Source organism: Cydia splendana, chromosome 2 (assembly GCF_910591565.1).
Source record: "Cydia splendana chromosome 2, ilCydSple1.2, whole genome shotgun sequence".
In the NCBI taxonomy this organism is placed as follows: domain Eukaryota; kingdom Metazoa; phylum Arthropoda; class Insecta; order Lepidoptera; family Tortricidae; genus Cydia; species Cydia splendana.
Window position 1 is genome coordinate 30872394 of NC_085961.1, and position 16595 is coordinate 30888988.

At 35.2% G+C, this 16595-nt stretch overlaps 2 protein-coding genes across 2 annotated transcripts; one reads left to right on the top strand and one right to left on the bottom strand.

The window, feature by feature from the left end:
- Positions 1 to 4984: 4984 nt before the first annotated feature.
- On the bottom strand, positions 4985 to 10023 carry LOC134800055 (MOB kinase activator-like 1). The gene is made up of 5 exons (XM_063772515.1): positions 9860 to 10023; positions 9220 to 9386; positions 6179 to 6406; positions 5615 to 5712; positions 4985 to 5177 (listed from the first exon to the last, which is right to left on the bottom strand). The coding sequence occupies exons 1-5, from the start codon at positions 9871 to 9873 to the stop codon at positions 5031 to 5033; spliced, it is 654 nt and encodes a 217-aa protein (XP_063628585.1). The 5' UTR covers positions 9874 to 10023; the 3' UTR covers positions 4985 to 5030.
- A 203-nt stretch (positions 10024 to 10226) lies between these two features.
- Positions 10227 to 13953, top strand: LOC134800064 (cytochrome c oxidase subunit NDUFA4). The gene is made up of 3 exons (XM_063772527.1): positions 10227 to 10384; positions 10926 to 11072; positions 13826 to 13953. Exons 1-3 carry the CDS (start codon positions 10343 to 10345, stop codon positions 13880 to 13882), a joined length of 246 nt encoding a protein of 81 aa, XP_063628597.1. The 5' UTR covers positions 10227 to 10342; the 3' UTR covers positions 13883 to 13953.
- The last annotated feature ends 2642 nt before the right edge of the window (positions 13954 to 16595 follow it).

Sequence of the window (16595 nt, forward strand, 5' to 3'; positions counted from 1 at the left end):
ATTTGTATTTCATAGATTCGAGCGATCTCTCTAAGAGTTTCTTCGCCGACAGGCGGGACGTCGTCGTCCTTCGTCCCTTTTAAGAAATAGATTATTATTACATAGTTGCTAGTTTGGTACTGTTAATAGGCCATTAAGGTCGCCTTAAGGTGTTGATTGACAACCGCAGTCTTTGCAGGCGGAAGGTCCAGCGATGGGGTCAGTGTTTCTGTTAGTACACATAATGAACCCATTAGAAGACTAAGCCACCGTAGAACCATTCCAAATTGACAAGTAGACAGAGATTCCTTAAATTTTATTAATAAAGTTACTTTGACATGGTTCTACGGTGGCTGGGCCTTTTGGTTGACTATACCTATATTGATATACATAGTAATTGTAGAAAATGAAATACATCAAGTGACTAACAGTCCTTGACGGTACAAATCAATTCATACCTACTTTAAATGTCTTTAGTAAGCACTCAATCCACACAAAATAAGATATAATGAAAATAATTGAATACATTTGTAAATAGAAATTAATCTTAGATTAGCGCTAGAATTGATTTAAGATAACACTATGTTACGTCATCACAATAAATAAATAAGTACCTTAACATAAAAATAATATGAACAACATATACGGAGCAATCCATCTCATCTCGTGTACGTACTAATAGTAAAATAATTAATATAATTAGGTCTCAATAATGCTAAATCTCATTAAGGATTTTAGATACGAAAATGTATCCCTGAATCGTATCGTAACTAGCAATTCATTCGTATTATTAGTTTCAAAGTTCTTAAGAAATTTAAATGCCTTGTATTTTTACTGATATTCCAAATTCGCGATACGACAGATTTTTAAGCGACTACTACTGAAGCTGATTGCAGAAAATTACAGTGTTTTAGTTCTAAGAAACTAAAATAAGATATTTTATATCTCTCAGTGCGTAGCCAACATGCCAATCGTTAAGCTACGTAGCGAACGAAAAGCAAGTGTCATTGTGGCACTAATATGGAAGAGTGATAGAGAGACACAAAGGGTTTCGTTATCGTAGCGCAAACGACTGTCACCTTGGCTAGGCACCCAGGTACAGTATAAAGATATCTTTGACTTCGAAATGACATTCCCATTGTCCAATGTATTATCCAATCAACAGCTTTTGTACAGTCGGTGCCCTAACATAAGTATCCACTTTTCTATAAGCCTAGTATGGCGACGTGGGTAGTTGGAACACTTAGGTACTGTACTAGATGACAGATGGGTGGTACAAATTGGAGCAATCAGACTGTCATTACAGTATCTAGTATAAAAAAAAACAGGTTTACACTTTTACGGCGCTTTTTACAATTTAATATGATTATTTTTCGACTGGATAGCAAACCTGCCGGTTGTACGTCAATTATTTACTAAACTATTAACTAAACGAAAAGAAAGCTTTAACGGACAATTTTGCCATCACTTCAATATACTAGATTTAAAAATGTCAGTACTGCGATAGCCGAGGAGGCAACGTCTATTTACAATCCCAATGGAATAAAACACTAAATATTACCAATAAAATGATCCCTAGAAACACGACATAATTTATTTGGGCAAATATATAGAATATTTGGTGTTTTAGGCCATTGATTTCTCAGTCGAGTCGGGTATTATTTTCGGTAAAGTTACGCGTACAAATATAAATATATCAATCCCCTACATTCATTATCACAAACTGAGTGTCTAAAAAATAGTAGCAATATTGTTAGCATTACCAAAGCTAAGATTAGCTTAATTCAAATTGCCTTTGTATTTTTATTAATTTTACTATTTTTGAGACACCTCTTCTACATAGAAGAGTATATAAGAGACTATATACATATATAGTATATTAGTATGTGACTTGCCTTCAGCACTAAACGCCAACACACATTATTCACAAGGGATAATTTCGTCTGTCTTCTATTTTGTTACATTAGCAAGGGGATTACAGAAAACGTATATCGAAATAAGCGTAATAAATTATTACTAATAATTTAATATTTCGCACTAAGAAACTCACAAAAATGTGTCACTTTTTTTGTGGAATCAATAAATCTTGTCATATATTGCGCACATCGTTATGCAATTTGTTTGCAGTTAAGTACAGTACTTATAAAAAAGTCGCTTTTAGTGCTGAAGGCTCGAGCCGGCGGCGGAGCGCCCGGGGTCACTACGCGAGGCACACTCGAAACCTTAGCCTAGGGTACGTTACATAAGGAGTTACAAGAAATACACTACAAAATATAATTTACTTTTGGGCAGTGAGAGTCGAAGCGCTTTGCATGCTAAACTATAGTTATGTTTTTATACTTTTTTTCAATTTACTTACGCTTATTTAACACATTCAACACCAAGAACCCGACTGTCGGGTACACTGTTCGTAGCGACTACGCGCTACATACGACGAAACCGTGGCTACGCGCTACGAGCGTAACCCGTAGCACTTAGTGGTATTGAATGTGTTAAAGCGAATTGTATTAATTTCATACTGTACATTTTCGTTGTAGTTGTGTACAGATGTAGTTCATAATCGTTTGCTATTGTATTTATCGAAAACGTTCGTATTTGTCGTGCTACTTCAGTCAACCTCAGTACTTTTTGTACAACACGTTCGTGCGTTTCCGTAAATATACGATACGAAACACGTACCTACTGCCGATCCATCAAAATCTATTTTTTACAAACTTCTTTTTTCTTAACCACATGAGTGACATGACACGTTAACAATTGTTTTGTTGTTCGAATATTTTTGACAGTTCGAATTCCACGAATTGGTCATCATATTATTTATACATGGTCTACCCCTGCGCTTCGACGAAGTGTTTTAGGAATTTTCTATTCCTAAATTATTTTTTAGAAATACACTTCTAAGTGTTAGAAAGCACTTAAAATCACTCTTTTCTAATGTGCTTGTTTAGGTAATTATACTTTTAAACTGCACTTTATTGCTTTATTGTAAAGGTCTACTTTCAAAGCAAAGAGTAAAACACTTTTAATAAGACGTAATTTGGCGAATTGGATCCATCCTCAAATTTGCCATTAAAATGTATGACTTTTTTTGACATTTTATTGACAAATTTTTATGCGTTTGATCCTTTTCCCTAAATTAGATCCATTATAATAAAAAGGACTATTTATAAAACTGGACTTAGGAAGTAACTCATATCCTAAGATGATTTTAACAGATTTTCTAATTAAAAGTTTTGAAGACCAATCGAAAATAAACCGTTAAAAAACTGTGCCGGTGTGCCGTAGTAGTATGGTAAGGGCGATTGTGCACTACAATGAATTTTACTGTCCGGCAGTCCGAGTTTTAACGGTCCGACATGGCACGCCATTAAATGTATATAGTAACTTTAGTGTAGTAAATAAAGGTAGTGGACCCCGCAGTAATTCCTCAGCCAGAAAAAACTTTACAGTATGATAAAGTATCAATAAATAAAAAGTATTGTATAAATTTCCAAAGAATAATAATAATAGGATTTAAGTAAATACCTAAAGTCTTAAATCGTTAATATCTTTTTACGGAAAAATGCTCCGTTTAAACTTTCTTCTCCGGACATATTCATGTAACGTATTGCAACAATATATGAAATATCAAAAAAAAAATCCCCGTAGAAATACCAATATTAACAAAATATAATTTTTTGGCGTGTCTTGGACCGGAAAATTGCTCAGTCTAATTTTTTCACTGGAATGCCATTTTATTGCCGATTTATACCTACAAATTGAAAATCTAAAAAAGTTACCATGTAACTATACTTTTTTCAGAAATTGCCTTTTTACTCGCTGTGGAAAATTTCTCTATCCATTTTATTTATTGAATTAAGTTCACAGTTTTCTTTCCATTCAACTATAAAAACATCCAAAAAAAAAACGAGCGTATTAAAAACTAAACATATCGGGAGCAGTATATAGGGAGCGGGGTGTACAAGGGATGATATTTCTTATGGATATTTTGGATTTAAGTATATACGTGACTACTTAGTATATATTTAAAAATAAATCAGGCTGAGAAATTTTCCACTCTCAGTTTTTAATAGTTCTAAAATACATAAACTTGGGTATGCATTTTTTTTTGGATTTTCTTACCCACTACGCCAAATTATATTCTAAGATCATATAAGAAGGAAAAAATGGCAGAGCAATTTTCCGATGAAAATGAGCGTCAAAAAAGGAATTATCATAAAAAAAATATTCTCATGTTTGACAAAAGTTTTAGATTTTTTTCTAGTATCACATACTGATACAAATAACTTATTTGGTAAAATAATTTTGGACGGAGGAATTACTCGGTTCAATATATAAACAGATTTGTAATTTTACGTATAAAAACCTAACTTAGGAGTGTTTTTTTTTTTGGATATTTCATATGTTAGTTTCGGCTCATACTATACAATAACCAAGCAAAATTTCATCGACTGAGGAATTAATGCATGGGTCTCCATACAACATCTTGCTTCGTTTACTCCACTACTTGTGCACTACACGTTATTTTACCGTCCGACATTTTACTTTCCCCATTCCGGACCGTTTTTTTCCGGTCCGAGATGACAGCTATGAAAAACGTGTTTATGCTTGTGCACTGCGTCTGGAATTAGTATTATTCATGACTTGGCCGGGCGGGGGGGCGCGCTAGGGGGGGTGTGTGTTTCATGCCACTGCGCCGCACCTGTAAGTAAAAAGACGGACAAGTGCACAAGCCAATCATCCGTTTTTTTCATGCCACTGCGCCGCACCTGCGAGTAAAAAGACGGATAAGTGCACAAGCCAATCATCCGTTTTTTTTCATGCCATATCGAACCATGAAAACTCAGACTGCCGGACAGTAAAATTCATTGTAGTGCACAATCGCCCTAAGTATGTAGTACCTTAATCATAAAGCCATTTATAATTTTGCCATCAGAAATCATTTTAACACGTTTCAAAAGTTCTTCCTTAATGACACATAAAAAGTAGACCTTAAAATAAAGCCCATAAAGTGTAAGTTAGTTTGAGTAATTCCTCGTACCGACCGGGCCTCATCGGGCCTCCTTGGCGGTGAGTTTCTCGATGAGCTCCTGCAGCGGCGCCAGCTCGCGCCGCTCGATCAGGCTGAACTCCTGCACGAAGAAGATGAAGTGCTTGAACGACGTGTTGAGGTGCGCCTCCTCGCCGAGCGTTACCACCTGGATAACATACATATACGTTTTTGTAAAAAAAATGTTATGTAATAATTAATTTAATTAAAGAACATATTATATGTGTGTACCTACTAACATATATTTTTTGTAAATATGTATAAAATGTGACCTGTAAAATCTGCTTTTACCAATAAAGATCTGTATTCTGTATTCTGTTAAATCATTCATTCAGGAGGCGATTATCACTCTTAGAGGTGTGATCATATACTAAGGTGTAGGCAGTAGAGTTGAGGTGAATGATTACTCATACAACTACTGGAGTAGTACAGTCGAGGAAATTCTTTAGCAATTTGCGGTTCAAGTAAATTTGATGTACATAATTATGCTAAGAGCTGTCCAATGTAAAGTGAACCATAAACCTAAACGTGTGGTTAACATGACAACTTATACATAAATAAACATTGTACAACTGTTATTATTACCTGAGGGAAGTGCTGGTGGTAGATGTGGGCGTACACACGGAACAACCTCTTTAAGATCGTCTTCGCAATGCTCTGGAAGTTCTTCGGGAATGGTACCCCTGTAAAAAAGATTAGAACCTTAGGTAAAGTTAGGTAATCATCATAGCCAATAAAAAAAATAACATAATATACTCACTAATACAAGCATTCACTCTACTTGTACCAGTGGAAATAACAACTCTTCAAACCATGAAATGATCAATATATTTCGACGCGAGGCATTTAATCGGTTTCTTGGCTGCCAATCCATTTATCTAGTTGGCACTTGTACATAACACAAGCCTCTTCCTACAAGCAGTAATAGATATAATCAGTTACTTGCCTATCTTGGAGGGGAATAGAGTCTCATCATGCAGCTGATCATGCGCCCAGGTCATCATAATCAAATAGTTAATATATTCCAGTGTAGGTTTATTAATCAATTTCTTGACCGCCAGTCCATCCGCCCAGTGGTACTTATACTTGGGGCTGGCAGACATGACATTGCAGCCCTCCCACTAATAGAAGTTCAGTTTAAAGAATTACCTATCTTAGAAGGGAAGAGTGTCTCATCATCCAGCTGATCTTGAGCCCACGTCATCAAATAGTCAATATACTTCGGTGCAGAGCATTTGATGGGTTTCTTGACAGCCAGTCCGTCCGCCCAGTGGTACTCGTACTTGGGGCCGGCGGACATGACGGCGCAGGCCTCCTCGGTGCAGAACTCGGTAATGGTGCCGTACAGCATGTTGATTTGGTTGAAGAAGTCCACGGCTGGGAAAAGATGCGCCATTAGTGTTTTCGTGTGTTGGGAGTGGAACATTGGCTAAGTAGTAATTATGCTGTGATCTCTTATTTCAATTCTCTCCCCGTTTCCAAGAATTTCCAAAAAAGCCTATGTTCATCCTGTCATCTCCAGCAAGAATGGCGTCACCAAGGGGGTGCATTAAAAATTGTAACTAAATGAAATGTATACCCCTCCCCCTTCCCTCAACCATCAGCGTTTTCAACTGGGGTGCAATCCTGCCTAAATTTGGTATGATAGTTTGAGGCCCGGGAAGGACATAGGATAGTTTTTATCCATCATCATTTTCCTAACACTTTATTTTCATTATGTTAATTTTATGTATGTCTATTGTCTCATGTCTGTGTTTACGAATAAAAACATTCTATTCTATTCTATCATCATTCCCCGCAGACGCAGACAACGTCGCGTGCAGAAGCTAGTACTTAATATGACTTGTACAATTTGTATAAGATGTTTTTTGATGTTTTGGTTACATTGTTACTATCCTCGTCCAGATTGACCTAATCTTTAAGTTTATATAGTAATATTTGTCGTAGGTCTCAATAAAATGGTCCCTAACAGTATGTCCCCCTGCAACAGCGAGTGCAGCCGGGATCAATAAATACAGACTCAATTAGGTGAAGTGGAAGTGGCGTGTTATCAAACAATGACTCACCGGGGCACTGCTTTAATTGCTCTGCTATACTTCATTATAATTATATCAGTACTTATTTGACTTATTTCCTTATTAAATATAATTCATGTGGTCATGGAGTAAGAGAGATAGGTGGCAATTGTTTGGCTTCTGTGTGACTTTTAGGGTTCCATAGCCAAATGGCAAAAAACGGAACCCTTATGGATTCGTCATGTCTGTCCGTCTGTCTGTCTGTCCTTGTATGTCACAGCCACTTTTTTCTTGGATACATTTTGCATATACTTATTTTCCAAAGACCTGATGAAAAAGAAATATCTTTCTAAATTCTAACTAAACTAGCCCTGGACAATGTAACTGCAAAACTAAACGGTACCATAGTAAAACAAAATAGTAGTTTTAGTGATTAATTGATTATCAGACTTAACACAGTTGACTGCCCATTTTTTATATCTTTTGCAATGACATATACTTATGTACATATGTAATTTAAAAATGGTTAGTTAAAAATGTTGCTAGTACAACTGTGGGTGGTCATAAGCCCAATTGACTTAACAATTGAATTAAATATATGTAATAAAACACTATAAATGTAACATGAAAAAAATTTAAAAAAAAATCTATATTCGACCCAGTTAAAAATAATAGTAAATAACAATTTGTTCCAAATTTGGTACTTTATGTATTAGTGGCTAACCGGAGCTCCATTATTAAACTGGTCAAATTTGGAACTGTATGCAATATATGTATGCCTGTATGGAAAAGTAAGTTTAAAAAAAATCACTTACATTTTCAAAAACTATTTATTATTTTTATACTTATTTTTGGTAAGGTTTAGGCTATGGTCATGGGCGTAGGCAGGTACAGGCAGGGGGGGCAGCTGGCCCCCCCTGGAGCTCAAATTTTACATACAATGCATGTCCCTCTGGGGTCTCTGCCCCCCCGGCCTATCAACTCGCCACCCCCTTATTCACTGGCTGGCTACGCCCATGGCTATGGTAGCCACTTACCACCATACGGAACGTATACTTGTTTGTCATTGACGTAGTAAAATAATTTGATCGTTATTGGTTATCTGTAGCTACCAGCTGTCACCGGTTATCTACAGATTTTTAATAATGCGGCTAACGTACCTAACTTAATAAAAATAAAATAAAGAAGTAGCTTGCCTGAGTACATAAGGTTCCATATTTGTCAAACTGATAAAAAAATCACTAATGCATAGTGTTCCATATTAGTCCAATCCTTCTAGCTTGTAACGCATAGTGTTCCATTTCAGGAACAGTAATTTGAATATAAATGCTTACATTTTTTACCGTAAAATATCGTGGCATCTATTTTTCTAATACTCAATGCTGGAAATTAATTTATTGCACTAAACAACAACGAGAAGCTAATTACAAAGTAGTCAATCACACTTGCAAGCAAAATTGCCGGACGTCGATGGAAATGATAACGTCATATGGACCACAATCTAGTTAGAAGCTGTATCGAGTACAGAAAACAGTAGTATTCATAGTTTCTACCTCTTATAAGTTCAAGAAAACAAATAACGCTTATATCACGAGGATAATATCATTAGGTTCCAAATTTGGACCCATATGCGGTAAAGGGTTAATTGTACCATAATTATTCCACAACAGAAAAATAATTATTCATTGATATATTCACAATGATTGTTATTGTCAAACACAAGCATGTGATATGAGCAACTTCCTGTTGGCACCATTGTATTACAATATGTGCACATGACTCACAGGAACTGATGTAATTATACATGGAATTAGGTTGATATGGCAAGGAAAATGGAGCATAATTATTAATATGACAATTGCTTAGACTGCTTGGAGTTAGGGCATAGGAAAATACATTCTCTTCACAGCTCATTAGAATGGTTCTGGCTCAACTTTGAAAATATCAGTCAGGCTAATGGAACTAGAAAATATGTAGATTATTTCTTCCAAGATCAGTGAACTATTGTTTTGTTGAATACTTTATTCAAGATTTAAAGCTTTTGCAATTTGCAAGGTCTTCATGATATTTCAATCAACACCAACAGAGACTTTTGTCAATTAATAAAATTTCAAGTTTGAGTGACTTAATCAACTACAATCCCGCTACCGGCAACATGGAGGGGTATAAACTTACTGTTGACAGCAATCCACTCATTGGGGTCCTCTCCCTCGGGCAGCAGCACCGCGAGGCGCAGGTTTCCGGAGCCCAGCGTGGCCGCAGCGTGCCGCATCAGGTCGTACTGGTGGGTGCCTTCCGGAATGTTTTTTTTCGGCTTGAAGGTCTTGTTGGACCTGCTCCCACTGGAACATGACACATCTTGTTTTAAGACCCCACAATATACGGTACGAATAGCGAATGACTATCGTTTCCTTTAACACTAATGGGATATAATGGGAAAAAGAGAGATTCCAAAATAGTAACTTGATAAACAATACTACATTCTTCATCAAAGATCAATTTTTATGTGGCAACAGCTGAAATGGGTACTAAACTATCGGTTACTGAAAGATAGGAATTTTACCGAGAGGGCGAGACGACGAGGGTGGAATGAGTCAAAATGTGGTGACAAAGGGCTGGTCCGTGCGCTCTCGGCCGCGGCGCTCGCAGGCACTGCAGGCCGAGGGGCCCGCTAGGGCGGCTAGCGCCGCGCCCGGCACCAATCTGTTTAATTACTGCCCAAGCTCCGCGCGAACGTAAACAAGACGTCAGCGGACGGAAGACCGTCCGGTTATAAATAGACCTCTCCGGCAACCACACGCACTCTGATACTTACAACAAAAAGCTCATCTTGAAAGTGGATTGAGCCTGCGCTTTATTCTAAAATATTTTCCGCTTTTGTAGCACCAAATCATTAAAAATAGGTTATAACAATAAAAACCTTTTAATTTTTAGATGCACTTCACTTGTCAAAAGTTTATTGCAATTCTATTTTTCTTTTCATTTTCAGTTGATAGGCTAAAGATTTTTTATTCTGCCAAACGTAAACACAGTTAACATACCATAATAAAATTAACTTAACCAAATGATTGATTTTTACTTTTGGTGAAATGAATTATAAAATTAACATTTGAATAAGAATTATTCAATTTCAATTGAATAACCAAAATGGACAAAAGATTTTTTCCAATAGCAACTCCATGTTTGACATTTACGTGACGTTAGTTCTAGACTACGAATAGAATAATCGAGTTTTTCGTCAGTGAGACGACCCAGCGAAGATTTTGTGCAGGCAATCTAATTGTGAATCAATAGCAAAATGCAGGGACTCAGTCTTTCAAGTTTGAAGAAGCACAAGGCTGTAAGTAAAAATCAATATTTACTACAGAAATGGCAACTATACAGCTCTTACATAATTAACCTCTAATATCTTTAAATGGTTCTATATTCTATGTATACCGAAATATGATGCGTAGCAGAGGCCACTGATGTTATTAAATAGTCTATCATGAAATCTTAATATAGTGTCATTTCAAGTTTCTTTTAGGATTTGTCTAGACATTAATTCAACGCTATTTTACATGATAAGGGTGTAAAACATGAATTTGCACATACAGCTGACAAAGCCTTTACTTATCTGATCTTAAATAGTTTATTGTTATTTATAGTTAACATTCTCATTACAAAGTGAATAGTCCGAGTTCTAAGGGGAAGTTCGAGGGATGTTTTATTTTTATTAATTTTCAGTTCTTGTATTGGATTATGACAAATTGGTTTTTAGAACATTATATTTTCTTGGCATATGTGTGCCATATTCTTGCCTGGGTCCGAAGACTTACCAATTACACAGATTTTTTGTTAAGTGGCAGATTTTTCAAAAGATCTTTTCTTGCATATAACAGTTAATCCCTCTGTACGTGTGCACGGCTTTGGGCTGCGGCGGTGCCGTGTTCTACGTGATCCGCCTGGCCACCAAGTCTCCTGAGGTCTCCTGGAGCAAGAAGAACAACCCTGAGCCCTGGGAGGAGTACCGCAACAAGCAACACAAGGTACTCTTTATTACTCTTAAAAGATGTCAACTTATGAAGATTTATTTCCATGGATTGACAACTATTTTCTTGTGATTTTTAACACATTCACTGCCAAAAACCTGCTAGTCTTAACCCTACACCTTTGATAAAAGCAAGGTCAATTTGGCAATGCCAAATTGTAGACTTTCAGTTGTGTCCGAAAATTTTGTTTTCACATCACCTATTCAGAAAAGGGCTTTTTCTTCCCTGCTAGTAGGGATCAAAGTGGCACTTTTCTGTTCTAGGACACTATTTAGAAAATAATTTCCACCTTGGGCATTAACACTTGAAGCCCTTACTATGCTCAGGATTCTATTTTAGAATCCATCCCTTCATTCAGGATTCAATGTATACCCTCACCGTAAATATGTAATTTTGTTCCCTTCTGACACAATCTGCTATTTTAATGTCAACTTATTTTTAAAATGTATTCTGAATTTAGTTTTCTCATTTAGTAATGAGATCTGTAATGGTGCAAACTGTGGTGGTGTTGTAAATGTTGTAGTAGTAGTAGTAGTAGTAGTAATCACTTTATTGTACACAACACAGGTTTACATAATATTATGTAAACCTGTTGGTGTAGTATGTTGTAATGGTGTGTGGCAGTGTGGTGTGTCTACCTTGCATCCCTTCAACATGAATATGGGGGCTAAGGGGCTATTCATAAATTACGTCATTTCAAATTAGGGGGGGGGGGGGTCTGGACATCGGATGACGGTAGCATGAAGTAGGAGGAAATGGGGTATAGGATATATATTTGGATAGAGATACAGATGAAGTTAAAATGATGTCACAAAGTTTGTGTCTCCCCCCTCCCCCTTGTCACAATTTCATGACCCCCTCCTACCCATGACTACCCCCTAAACGTGTAACGTAATTAATGGATTCATGTAAGGTTTAAATTTGCTTGTACTAATGGTGTTGACATTTGACAAACAAGATACACATGATGGTCTAAGATCCCACATATATGGTCGACCTTCACCAATCTGTCTGACGGCTGAAACTATGAAAATATGAAAGAAAATATGTTCCAGGACATAAACAAATAGGGTTGCCTAAAGAAATATGGTCAAGGCTATTTTTAATAAATTAAAAAAAAAATCCGGCAAATTTCACTGATTTGTCTGACGATCGAAATAAGTTTCAATGGAAAGTATACAACTTGTACAACATAAATCATCTAGGTTGCCTATCTTTTTCCGGTCACTATTATGTGGTTGCCGTGTTTAAAGAGGTGATTTTATATCGATAATTGTACTCATCTGTCTGAAGCTTGAATTATACATCAAAACGATGGTAATTTTATTGCAAATACAATGGCATAGGGTTGCCTGCGAAAATCCAGTCACAAATAAGGGTTGCCAGGCTTTTAATTTGATGAAGTGAATATTTTAGGAAATAATCGCCTCGAAAGAAACAAAATGTACGTGAGGATTTTTTTTTCGTGGCAACCCTATGGTGTGGGATATTGTTGGAAAGGTCTTTCAAAATGAATAGGGGCTTTAGAAGAATATTTTTTGATCAAGTGAATATTTTCGGAAATAATCGCTTTGAAAAAAAACAAAATGTGTGTGACAATTTTTTTATCTTTTCAACCTTATAGTGTGGGGTGTTGTTGGATAGGCCTTTTAAAATAAATAGGGGTCTTAGAACAACATTTTTTGATAAAGTGAATATTTTAGGAAATAATCGCCTCGAAAGAAACAAAATGTATGTGAGGATTTTTTTTTTCGTGTCAACCCTATGGTATTGGTGTTGTTAAAAAAGGTCTTTCAAAATGAATAGGGGTTTTAGAAAAACATTTTTTGATAAAGTGAATATTTTCGGAAATAATCGCTTTGAAAGAAACAAAATGTGTATGACAATTTTTTTATATTTTCAACCTCATAGTGTGGGGTGTCGTTGGATAGGGCTTTCAAAATGGGGGTCTTTAAACAACATTTCTTGATAAAGTGAATCATTTCGGAAATAATCGTTTAGAAAGAAAAAAAACAAGTTTTTCCTTCTAACTTTTGAAAAAAGTGGCCAAAAAATATGAAAAAAATCATGAAAATAGTGCTTAAAAAACTCAATCAAATAAAATTAAAACAAACTTGATCAGTTCAGCCGTTTATGAGTTATTGCTAAAAGTCTTCCCTTTATTGCGATTATTTCCTAAAATATTCACTTCATCAAATTAAAAGCCTGGCAACCCTCATTTGTGACCGGATTTTCGCAGGCAACCCTATACCATTGTATTTGCAATAAAATTATCATCATTTTGATGTATAATTCAAGCGTCAGACAGATGAGTGCAATTATCGATATAAAATCACCTCTTTAAACACGGCAACCACATAATAGTGACCGGAAAAAGATAGGCAACCTAGATGATTTATGTTGTACAAGTTGTATACTTTCCATTGAAACTCATTTCGATCGTCAGACAAATCGGTGAAATTTGCCGGAAAATTTTTTTCTCAAAAATTTATTAAAAATAGCCTTGACCATATTTCTATTGACCCTATTTATTTATGTTCTGGAACATATTTTCTTTCATATTTTCATAGTTTCATCCGTCAGACAGATTGGTGAAGGTCGGCTATATGGGGGATCTCCTACTATGAGCATGACCATCAAATGGGATCAAAATGTAGTTTATGGTGATTTTATTATGTGTATCTCAACTCAAAATCATTTCATGTTTAATTTGTTTTTATTTTAACAACATGCATTTATTCTGGTTACAGTTCTACTCTCCGATCCGAGACTACTCCAAGGAGGAGTCGCCGGCCCCCAAGTACTAAGTTCGCGGTTCCCAATCTGCTACTGCTTTAGATTGTCTTTATTTAATAAATAGCAATTATGTGATAAGTTATCTGTTATTTTATTTAACAATCTACGTCTATCCCACACGTACAAGGTTTTTCAATATTATTGGGGTTTCCAATCCCATGATACAAAAAATACACAAAATGTTTACCTCAACTGTACACTCATCCAGCATGTGGTTACAGTAACGTGTAAATATAACGTCCGACTAGATTTTAACCCAACTACAGAAAACCAAAAGCAAGGTGGAATGATCTATAATATCAAATGTGGGTTTGTATGTTTGTCCCACACTCTGTTAAAACTACTGAGCCGATTTTGATGAAGGAGGTCGAGGTGACATTCACCACCTCTAGTATGTTTATCGTTAGTTTCAATAGTGATTATTTTATTTATTAGATGAACGCCATTACCAATAAAACAATAGTTCAATAAAAAATTATTTATTTACTACAAGTTTACAAGTACATACTTAACTTCATTGAAAATCATTATAAATTATGTGATTTCACATGCAGTATTAATAAATTTGTTTATATGTTACCCTAATAGAATCCTTCTCGCACTAAAAGCACCTACCGAAGTGACCTGACAAACATAAATGTACACACTGGAGTTCAATTTAACCAGAAATCGTGACACAAAACCTATGACAAGGAGATTCATATTTTTTTGTTTTAAGTTATAAAGCGTAAGTATAAGAATCCAATCCTCGCTTTAAATGCACGATATCTGTATGTATTTATTTAATGTGTAACGTCCACGTCAAAGATGTGTATACAGGTTGTAATAGATTCAGATTCATCTATTTCTTAAAGAAAAAGACAATTACACACAATGCTTTCACTAAAAGATGAAAATGACTAAAATAATAATTGATGTGATAGTGTATACGTATTTTTGTCGTAAATGCGTTTGGAGCATCAGTCGGTGATCACAGACCTATTTAATACAATAATATTATAATAAAAACAACATATCAACAGCCGACATTATAAAAATACAATTAATACATATGTGACGTCCCACGGTCAAAGGTACCTTATGGCGGGTATGGAGTTATGCATACCCCAGTAATCTACAATAAATAAGCTATCGATAACACAAAAGATCAACCTTCTAGGTTGCGTAGTTACAGAGATATGATTTTTTGAAAATAATGTTGTGAAATGAGCAACTTTACGATAGAGAAGTTTTAAGTTTAGCCGCCTAAAAAACTATGTTCCTGAAGTAAGTTACATAGTTGACTACAAATAATAATGCCTTATATATCTGAGATTAAAAAAATATTGCGACTTGTTCTGTAATGCAAATAGAAACTTTTGATATCGACTGATTTATGTGTATACTAACCAATCTCTTGAAAATAAAGTTTTATTTCATTTTCACGATTGATTGCAATGAGCTCTCTCTCTCTCTCAAGATTTAAATTTTATCTATTAGAAAACGACACTGACAGACAGTTTAAGCAAAAAACAATACCGATTTAGAGGTGAAAATGTATTTTCTGACTTTTTCATATAAAATCACAAAATTGAATATTTTTACTTTTAATGTGACACACAATCAATTTTTCTGAGCACATATGAAAGAAATTCTGTCATTCAAATGAAATAAATCCTAAAACCCCAACTAAATACTATATTTAACCCCTTATGCCACTTTAAACTTACATAACAATAACAGTATTTGCTCCATACATTTACGAAAAGGTACCTTATGGAAATAAATCTAATAATACATCACTACAAAATATCAATCATATTATAGTTTATCTTTTATGAATAGAAAATATTAATTTACATTAAACTGCCCCCAATTTAATTAGTTCTTCGTCATAATAATCTTAAAAAAGACCAATAATTTGTATGTAATGAAAAGGTACCTTGTGGTCAAGTTACATGATGAGGCATGATGATGATGGAACAGTTAGGATAAACTAATAATATTTTGGGCTTAAGATGGTATAAATCGTCTATTTCTTATCAATAATATATTTCGGTTGCTATTGAAGATAAGCGGCATTAAGGTTCAATGACCTCAGATATTCCATAAGGTAATGCGTCGGGTATTGGCATTTTTCAGCAAACCAATGGCTGATTTACTGCATGCGACCAAACCAAATGAAGATTATTCTAGTTAAGAAAGACTTGACGAGAGTAACTTTGGTATAATAGCAGTCTACTTGGATTTGTGATGTCTGTCTATGTACGGTTATAATATTTGCGAGGCGCCCCAACCAGAACTGAAATTATCAAATTAGTTTTGCAGAATGCTAATACAGTTCTCTACCAAACTTCTTTTCCCGTATTGACTAGTTTTTTTGGGAATTTTCAATCTTTTTTCCATAAGGTACCTTTTCTACTAAACTCTGAGACGACATTACTAGGCTTATAACTAACTTATAACAAAAATAAAAACAGGTAAACAAACGTTACGCATTAAGGTTTCAGATCACACAATAAAAAAAAATTGAGCATTTTTTCACCTCTTTACAAAACATTTAATATCTCCGAAACTAGAAACCCTCATAAGGTACCTTTTCCCGTGGAACGTCACATATTATTGACAATTGTGACAATTATGCAATATGAAGACTCATTTGGTTCCATAGTGCAAGGAGAAAAAAATAAAACGTATTATTAATTCTTATTTAACGCGAAACAAATCTTGTTTTTATTGTACATA